Below are 9,956 nucleotides of genomic sequence, written 5' to 3' on the forward strand. Positions count from 1 at the left end.
GGAAATATTTCCCTTTAAGTCGAGTGGAGGAGGTTGACTGAGATTTGCCATTTTGTTTCTTTTTGTTTCTTAGCCTAGTGTAATCACTCACATGAACAGCATAACAATTAGCTTTTTCTTTTTGTATCTTTGCAACAATTACTTTAAGCTCAACTATTAACTTTCACTGAGTTATTCTGTATGTTCATGTCCCATATATGTCACGCTTACTGCCCGTTATACTGGAACTGGCCCGGCACAGAGCTATGCACTCCAATCCATACAACGACAGCGCTAACTATTATGGACATAACTACATTCACTGGACATACACTTAGACTCTAAGCCCTCTAGCTCTCATCATCTCTCACATCACAAAGAATTGGATTGAACTGGCCTGATTTCAATGATTCCTCCATATATATACTGCAGGCTGGGTCGCTCAGCACAAACACTGGCTGCTAAGTTCTGACACCATATTATGTTCTTATAAAAGACCAGTTGGAGAGCTTTGATTGAACTAATAAGTTGTATAGCTTTATTGAGGCTCTGTGTCAGTCAGACATCTTTGTAGGCATCTCCTGTACAAGTACTCATTGTTTCATAACATGACCTGGCATGAGTCATGGGTTGCAGGTCATTCTATATTTAGTTATACATGCTAGTCTGTATATGCAGACTCTGTTAAACTACATGTAGCTATCACTACACACTGAACACTCATTCCATGTCGTGAGAAGTTTTTTTAAAAAAGTAGAGCAGCAAGCCACATTCCCCAATACGCGCATACCTCCTAGTTAATTTCAAACAGCTCATCAATATGTAAGACCTGAAATGACCTCAATGCAAGCAAGCACAAACCATCTGCAAGTAAAGCATTACAGGGGTGTAACCAAAGGGGGGGGGGGTGTGGGGGTGCGACACCCCCCCACCTCTCAGGATATTATCGGTAAAGTTGCGCTGCCGTCGGGAAAAAAGAGAAAAGGGGAGGGGAAAAAAGGAGAGGGCAAGGGAAAGAAAAGAAAAAAGAAAAGGAAAAGAAAAGAAAGTAAGGAAAAAAAAGAAAAGAAAGAAAAAGAGAAGTAAGAAAGAGAAGGAAAAAAAAGAGGGAGGAGAGGAAAGAAAGGAAAAGAAAGAAAAGAAAGAAAAGGAAAAAAGAGAAAAGGGAAACAAAAGAAACGGGGGGGGGGGGGTGTGAAAGAGAGGAGGGGGAGGTAAGAGCCTGAGAAAGCAGGAGTGGGGGTAAAAGAAAGGGGGTCGTTGGGTGGAGTCGTCTCGTCAAGGAAGCAAACAAAACACGGGTAAATATATGTTGCTGTGTCGGGTCAGCTGTGTAGGTATTTTTGCTCGATCCTCGTGTACTATATCAATGCAGAATGTAAGGATCAAGATATAAGAAGCCAAATTTAGTTTTTGTTTTGAGGATACCGTAGATTGACTGGAATTGTTGTACAAACGTAGCTAGGCTTGTCACATGGAAACTACAGATATGATATGATGTGGGCACGGATTCAAGGAAGGAAAACTTTGTTTTACCTACTAAACTACTACTACTATTGCTACTTTGTACATTCCGGTGTATGGAAATGATTGGAGTTCAGTTGAGTGTTAATAAACAAAGAACCATGAAATTACCACATTGTCTCAAGGATCATATGTAGATATCTCTACATTAGTAAAACAAAGTCGATTCTTCAACGGATACTGCATGGATGAAGGAATTCGACACGGCAAAGCCCCCGGGCGTGATACTCGCGAACACCGCACAAGTACACAGTGAGTAATTCAATGAAAAGAAACTCAGAAGTGAAATCGGCTGAATGAAATGAAACTTTGAAGTGAAATCGGCTAGACTCTATAGCTCTACACGTTACTGCTGATTTGAAAGGAATGTTTATCAAGTAAATTGCAATTATGCTGGATGGGAATACTACTCCCAAATCCCCAGGTGGGAAAGATAAGGAACTGAGCAATGCCAATGGCAATGATATCGATCATGTCGTGAAAGATAAGGAACTGAGCAATGCCAGTGGCAATGATATTGATCATGTTGATGATAAGGAGAGTGGTGCAACAAGGAGCTTTACTAGAGAAAGAGATCTAGAGAATGGGAAAGAAGATCAAGATGACTCAGAATCCACATTGTCATTATGTGGATCATCGGCCTCTTCTGCCAGCACTGCAAAGAGGAGAGAAAGAGAGAGAAAGAAGGAAAGACAACTTAAAGCAAAGTTGATAGCCTTACATCAAACGAGTGAACTTGAGAAGAAACTGAGAACACTTCAAAAACAACATGAAATGGAACAAGCCGAACAAGAAATACGAATTGCAAAAGAAAAGGCTGAGAATTTGAGAAAGAGTCAGCTTTTGAAGGATGAAGAAGCGGAGATTGAAAGACAAAAGACTGCTATTCTCTTGCAAGCAGAATTGAAGCTTCTACAACAAGACTCAGAGGAAGAGCTACAGAAATGGAAAGTGGAAGGTGATTCTTTCCGTGATCGTGGACAAGAACGAGAACAAGTAAGAGGTGACTCTTTCCGTGATCGTGGACAAGAACGAGATCAAGTTAGAGGTGACTCTTTCCTCGATCGTGGACAAGAACGAGAACGAGTTAGAGATGATTTTGTCGGTGATCATGGACAAGAACGAGATCAAGTTAGAGGTGACTCTTTCCGTGATCGTGGACAAGAACGAGATCAAGTTAGAGGTGACTCTTTCCGTGATCGTGGACAAGAACGAGTTAGAGGTGATTTTGTCGGTGGTCGTAGACAAGAACAAGAACAAGCCTTTCGCAAGGAACCTGTGAGCAATGAAGAAGGAGCCACCAAACAGATGCTTAGGGAGATGATTAGATTCACTGCAGAAAACAGTCTACCATCGCCAGATCTCGAGCCGTTCAATGGGGATCCACTTGATTACCTTACCTTTATAAGGAATTTTGAATATGTGGTTGAACAGAGAACTGATGAACCTTTCAGAAGACTAGAGCTTCTACTAAAATACACACGAGGAGAAGCGCATGAGCTTATTCGAGAATGCCCCCACATACAACCAAGTAAGAGGGCATATGAGACAGCCAAGTCCATGCTACACAGAGACTATGGAAAGCAGAGTAACATAATAAATGCATACAAGGAAAGGGCAATTGCCTGGGAGCAGATACGATCAGGAGATAGGCAAGGATTGCGAAAATTCGCAATATACCTCAATAATTGCTCACATGTTAGAGCAGCAGGGGACTTAGGAGGCATGGATAGTGCAAGTTTTCTGAGAGTTCTGGCAAGCAAACTACCCTTGTATCTCCAACAGAAGTGGATCTCACGAGTAGGCCTGACTCGTGATATTGCCAATAGGAATCCCACCCTGGACGACCTTGCACAGTTCGTCATACAGACTGAAAGAAACATTAACGATCCCATGGTACAGGGATTGGGATATCAGAGGACTGAGAAAAATGCTTCCTACCATAAAGATGAGAAAGAAAAACTACAAAAATCAAGAAGCACAAAGGCATTTGGTACAGCTACACAACAGGATAGGGAGCAGAAGGACAAGAGGGATCCAAGTTGTACTTTCTGTGGCACCAACTCAAGGCATGTTATTGACGAGTGCCGAAAATTTGAAGCCTTGACAGTTGAAGAAAGATCAGAGCAATGTAAAAGGAAAGGCCTCTGCTTCCGATGCCTGAAACCAAAACATCTGAAAAAGGAATGCAAGAGTAAGATCAAGTGTGATGTCTGCGACAGGATGCACAACACTTTAATGCATGATCCCAGGTGGATGAAAGACGGAGAAGGAAATACAAGGAAAACCACCAATGATGCTTCAACATCTACCGATGTGCAAAGTGAAGCTGGAAGGATCTCTTCAGGGTCTACCAATGTGAAGAAAAGTGTTGGAGGAAAACCCCAGACATCGACGTGCATGACGATAGTTCCAGTCATCGTGAAGCACAAAGGAAATGACAGATGCATATCAACTTATGCATTCATAGATAATGGATGTGGAACAGTCTTCTGTGACACAGAACTTACCCAAAGGCTGCATGCAAGAACCAGGAAAACCAAGCTAATAGTCAAGACATTGAATCTTGAAGAAGTGATAGATACAGAAGTCACTGTAGATGAGCTGCAGATCGCAGGAGTAAAGGAGAAGGAATTCATCAATCTTCCGCCCATCTATGTCAAAGATGGTATACCAGTGACAGTTTCAGATGCTCCAACTCAAAAGGATCTGAAACGATGGAAACATCTGAAGGACATAGAATTGCCCGAAATAAGTAACCGCAACTCTATTTCAAGGGTAACTCTCATGATTGGAGCCAACGTTCCGTCAGCATCGATGCCTCTAGAAATTAAAGCTGGTGACATCGAAGAACCATATGCTATCCGCTCAAGGCTAGGTTGGCTCGTGTATGGTATACAAGCTCAAGAGCAAGCAGATATTCACAAAGTCTGTTTTTGTAAACAGGAAGAAGTTTCCATCATTCCTAGACAAGAGGAATTAGAACGGAAATTCAAAGACTTCTGCAATATGGAATTTACAGAGAGACTAAGTGATCACAGAGAGGGCCTGTCAGTTGACGACAAGAATTTCTTGGACATAATGGAGAAATCTATCACTAAGAAAGACAATCATTATCAGATGGATCTGCCCTTAAAGCAGAGAGATGTGGCTATGCCTAACAACAAGGACCAAGCTGAAAGATTTCTTGAAAGACAAGGACAGAAGTTATCAAAGAACAAGGAAATCCATGAACAGTACACCACATTCATGAATGATCTGGAAAAGCAAGGCTATGCAGAGAAGGTTCCAGAAGCAGACTTGGACAGACATGATGGGAAGGTATGGTATATCCCTCACCATGGGGTGTATCATCCCCAAAAGCCAGGAAAGATTAGAGTAGTCTTCAATTGTCCTATCAGCTACAAAGGAAAGTCTCTTAATCAGGAACTCCTACAAGGACCAGATCTAACCAACAGATTGCTTGGTGTTCTCCTCAGATGGAGGAAAGAGAAAGTGGCTATAATGGCAGATATACAGTCTATGTTCTATCAGGTGAAAGTTACACCAGACCAATGCGACATGCTGCGTTACTTGTGGTGGCCTGAGGGGAATATCACCAAAGAGCCAGTAGCCTACAGAATGCTAGTCCATCTTTTTGGGGCTACATCTTCTCCCAGTTGTTCGAATTATGCCCTGAAAAGAACAGCAAAGGACAATGAAGGTTGTGCAAAGGAAGAAGTCCTAGATGCCATACAGAAAGACTTTTATGTTGATGATTTTCTGAAGTCAGTATCAACACCCCGAGAAGGCATTGATCTAGCTGAATCATTAAGACAAGTGTTGTCCAAGGGAGGCTTCAAGTTAACCAAATGGTCAAGCAACAGACGAGAGGTCTTGGATTCCATTCCAAAGGAGGAACATGCTGTTGAATTGAAGGATTTGGACTTACAAAGGGAAGTTCTTCCAACTGAACGAGCTCTTGGTGTGAGATGGGATCCAGAAAATGACCAGTTAGGCTTCAAATTGAAAGAAATGTCAAGAAAGGCTACTCGCCGAAACATCCTATCAGTAATGAGCTCAGTCTATGATCCCTTCGGGCTAGCAGCACCATTCGTTCTGAAGGCTAAGATAATTCTGCAAGAATTGTGCCAAGCTAAATTGGACTGGGACCAGTCAATCCCTGAAAAGCAGAAAATGGAATGGGAACATTGGATGAATGAGCTACAAAATCTTGACCAGGTGAAGACTGAAAGATGTCTAAAACCAAAGAACTTTGGTATAGTAACAAACAGACAGCTGCACCACTTTGCCGATGCTAGCATGGATGGCTATGGTGTTGTGACCTACTTGAGACAGACAGATGAGAATGAAGAGGTTCATGTGGCATTTTTGACAGCCAAAGCCAGGGTTGCCCCACTGAAGCCTCACACTATTGTTAAGATGGAGTTAACTGCTGCAACACTCGCAGTAAAGCAAGACAGTATGATCAAGAGGGAAATGAATATGGAGTTGGATGAGACAGTATTTTGGACGGACAGTCAAACAGTTCTGAAATACATTGCCAACGAAACTGCCAGATATCCAGTATTTGTGACAAACAGACTGAGTATCATCCGAGATGGATCAGAGACAAATCAGTGGAAGTACATTCCTACCAAGTTAAACCCGGCAGATCATGCATCCAGGGGATTGGATGCCAGTGAACTAACCAAGAAGAAGGAATGGTTTGAAGGCCCAGAATTCCTAAAGCGGTCTGAAGAAATATGGCCATCTGAGGGTGTGAAAGCTCCAGCAAGAATGGAGAAAGCTGATGATACTATGTCAGGAGATTTGGATGAGACTCACATTCATGCCACAATGATAAACAAAGAGGATCCAATAAGTGCACTCCTGTCGCACTATTCTGATTGGGATAAGCTGAAACGAGGAGTTGCCTGGATATTGAAGTTCAAGAAAATTCTGCAAGGAAAGGGGAAAGGAATAGATGGCAATTCCAGTGAAATGTTCAGCCTGACAAATAAGGACATTGAAGATGCCGAAGTCGCAATTGTTAAACAATTGCAACTTGAATCATTCCCAGAGGAAATGAAACGACTGGCTGGTCACGGAGAAGAGAAAGGAGTACCAAAACGCTCTACCCTTAGTAACCTTGATCCAGAATTGAGCAATGGGTTACTTCAAGTAGGTGGAAGATTGCAGAATGCCCAGATTCCAAGCAGTGCTAAACATCAATACATCCTACCAAAGAAGCACCATGTAACCACTCTTTTAATGCAATACATCCATAGGAGAGTTGGTCATCAGGGACAAAATCACATGGTAGCTGAATTACGACAGAAATTCTGGGTGGTAGGAGCTGGAGTTTTAGCACGAAACATAGCAAGGAAATGCATCATTTGCAGAAAGAACCAAGGAAAGGCTGGTCATCAGAAAATGGCAGAACTTCCAAGAAGTCGAGTTCAGAGCGACGAGCCGGCGTTCACCAGAGTTGGCATGGACTATTTTGGTCCTTTTGAAATAAAGTGTGGAAGAAGCATAAGGAAAAGATATGGCGTAATCTTCACATGCCTGTCCTGCAGAGGGGTGCACATTGAAGTTGCATCGAGTCTAGACACAAGCTCCTGTATTGAGGCTATTCGTCGCTTCATCAGCCGCCGAGGACCTATGAAAGAGATGTTCTCGGATAATGGTACAAATTTAGTAGGAGCTGAAAGGGAACTGAAGCAGGCATTAAAGGAACTGAATCAAGACCAGCTGATCAACTTTCATGCAAACCATGGCATGAAATGGCATTTCAATCCTCCTGCTGCTTCCCATCAGGGGGGAGTATGGGAACGCCAAATTAGAACAGTCAGAAAGATACTGTGTGCAGTCATGAGAGAGCAGTATCTAAAGTCCTACCAGAATGAGGAGCAGCTCCATACATTCATGTGTGAAGTGGAGGCCGTTATAAATAGTAGGCCTCTTACCCGATGTTCAGACAACCCAAATGATCTGGATGTAATCTCACCAAACAGCTTGCTGACTATGAAGGGTTCAACGACGCTACCTCCAGGGATCTTCGACAACAAGGACATCTACGCAAAGAAGCGGTGGAAACAGATGCAGTACTTGGCAGACCTATTCTGGAAGAGGTGGGTGCGAGAGTACCTGCCTTCTCTACAACGCCGACAAAAGTGGCTGCAGCCAAGTCGTAACCTTCAGGTGGGGGACATTGTACTCGTCATAGACGAAACAGCGCACAGATGTTCCTGGTCCATGGCCCGAGTGCAAGAGGTTATGCCAGACAACAAGGGGTTCGTCCGCAGAGCGAAAGTGAAAACTGCAACAACATCGCTAGTAAGACCAGTAACCAAGTTGTGTATTCTACTGGAGCAGGAAATTTGAATGGAGTTTGTCTCAAATTTATGAAAGGATCTATATGTATAATATGTGAAAGTGCCTTTAAGTGGATGTGCTTTGAATCATTATTGGAGGAGGATATCAAGCAAATGAAGCAATTTGTGTTTGGATCAAGCGAACAAGTGGAATTCAGAGCGCCAGTGAAATTTTGTGTTTGTGTTAAAGTGAGAAGTAAAATATTAATAGCCCTTTGGCTAGTAATTGGTAATCATTTGTGATAATGAGCCAATACAGGATCAAATCGTGTTTAATAGCGAATTTGGATCTGATCAACACATCTTTAATCGCGAATTTGCATTGGATCAACACATGTTTAATCGCGAATTTGTATTGGATCAACACATGTTTTATCGCGAATTTGGATTGGATCAACACATGTCAAGTCGCGAATTTACAAAGGATGATTTTGTCAACACGCGAATTGCAAGAGAGCAAAGTTTTACGCGATTTCAAGAGAGGACGCTTCCATGAAAGGATGTCAATTTAAGACATTTAATTATGATAAGTCAGCACCGAATATTGTTTATGCTTTGCAAGAACGATAAAGGATGATGTGGGCACGGATTCAAGGAAGGAAAACTTTGTTTTACCTACTAAACTACTACTACTATTGCTACTTTGTACATTCCGGTGTATGGAAATGATTGGAGTTCAGTTGAGTGTTAATAAACAAAGAACCATGAAATTACCACATTGTCTCAAGGATCATATGTAGATATCTCTACACAGAAGTTTGAAGTCGGTGAGATGTATATTGTCGGTCGGCCAACAAGTTTTTTTCCCTACGAACTGTGACTTTGTATCCGCTGTGACGACTTCGAGAGTGACTACAACTACAATACTTGTATTTTCTCGAAGTTTCACTTTCCTATAATATCAGCTAAAGAAATCAGAGATTTAACATTTTCAGGGAAACTAAATTCAAACAAGGATTAAGAGTCAACAACGATACGACGAATCGTCTTCCTTTCTCTATATTTTGATGAAACGCCAAAATTTCAGCGCTTCGCGCAGGAGGGGAAAACTTCATTTATACGAGTCGAGAACGGTACAATAAATCGTCTTCTTTTGCTAATAATATTTAGGGAGGCCTAACACCGACACCCCCTAACTAGCGCGCTTCGCTTGCTCACTACCGCCCCTCCCTAAAATAAGATCCTAGCTCCGCGCCTGCATTAAAATATATAGCTATGATGTTGACGAGGAAATTGATCAATTGCGCATACGCAAGTACTATAGATAGTCCATAGGAAAAACAATTTAGCCTTCGGCCCTGGGTTTATAGGGTTATTTGTAGATATTGAGACACTTAATTTTGTCGGTAATTGGTGGCTAGTTTTGTCGGTAATCGTTGGCCTCTACACCCCCCCCCCCACTGAAAAAGGTCTAGCGACGACCCTGATACAATGTATTAGGTCATCGTGGAAGTTCTAGAAAGCAACAGGGGAGGGATCAAAATAAGCTTTGAAGCAAGGGTGTCGATTTGTATCCGTGGTTGGGGGGGGGGGGGATGATAGGTGCCAAAATATTTTCGGCAATGGATCAAAGCAATCAATAGGTAGAAGCGTGTGGCAAGTTGCACCCCTACCAAGCGTGTAGCCAGGATTTCATTTTAGGGGGCGGTAATGAGCACGCGAAGCACGGTCCCTAGGGGGTTGCGTGCAGGGAGGGGGTGTTCCCCCTTCCCCCAACGAAGCGCGGAAGCTTTGACGTTTCACTAAATTATTAGAGAAAGAAGACGATTCGTTGAACCGTTCTCGACTCTTAATCCTTGTTTGAATCAAGTTCCCCTTCCTCCGCGCGTAGCGCGGAAGCTCTGACGTTTCATCAGATTATTAAAGACAGAAGACGATTCGATGTACCTTTCTCAACTCTTAATCCTTAATGTTTGAATCAAGTTCCCCTTCCCCTTCTGACGTTTCATTAGATGATTAAAGAAAGAAGACGATCCTATGTACCATTCTCGTCTCTTAATCCTTGTCTGAATTCATTTTCGCCCATTCCCGCGCGAAGCGCGGAAGCTTTCACATTAGAGAAAGAAAACGATTTGTTGTATCGTGTCCTTCATG

General features: G+C 42.5%; 1 protein-coding gene across 1 annotated transcript; it reads left to right on the top strand.

Moving 5' to 3' along the window:
- The first annotated feature begins 1,893 nt into the window (after nt 1-1,893).
- On the top strand, nt 1,894-7,872 carry LOC115924830. The gene has a single exon (XM_030987702.1). The coding sequence runs from the start codon at nt 1,894-1,896 to the stop codon at nt 7,870-7,872; it is 5,979 nt and encodes a 1,992-aa protein (XP_030843562.1).
- The last annotated feature ends 2,084 nt before the right edge of the window (nt 7,873-9,956 follow it).

The sequence above is a fragment of the Strongylocentrotus purpuratus genome, unplaced genomic scaffold (genome assembly GCF_000002235.5).
Source record: "Strongylocentrotus purpuratus isolate Spur 01 unplaced genomic scaffold, Spur_5.0 spur5_scaffold_16, whole genome shotgun sequence".
NCBI lineage: Eukaryota > Metazoa > Echinodermata > Echinoidea > Camarodonta > Strongylocentrotidae > Strongylocentrotus > Strongylocentrotus purpuratus.

Bases quoted from the DNA above. Each gene is read 5' to 3' on its own strand.
- LOC115924830 (XM_030987702.1), top strand. From the start codon at position 1,894: ATGCTGGATGGGAATACTACTCCCAAATCCCCAGGTGGGAAAGATAAG.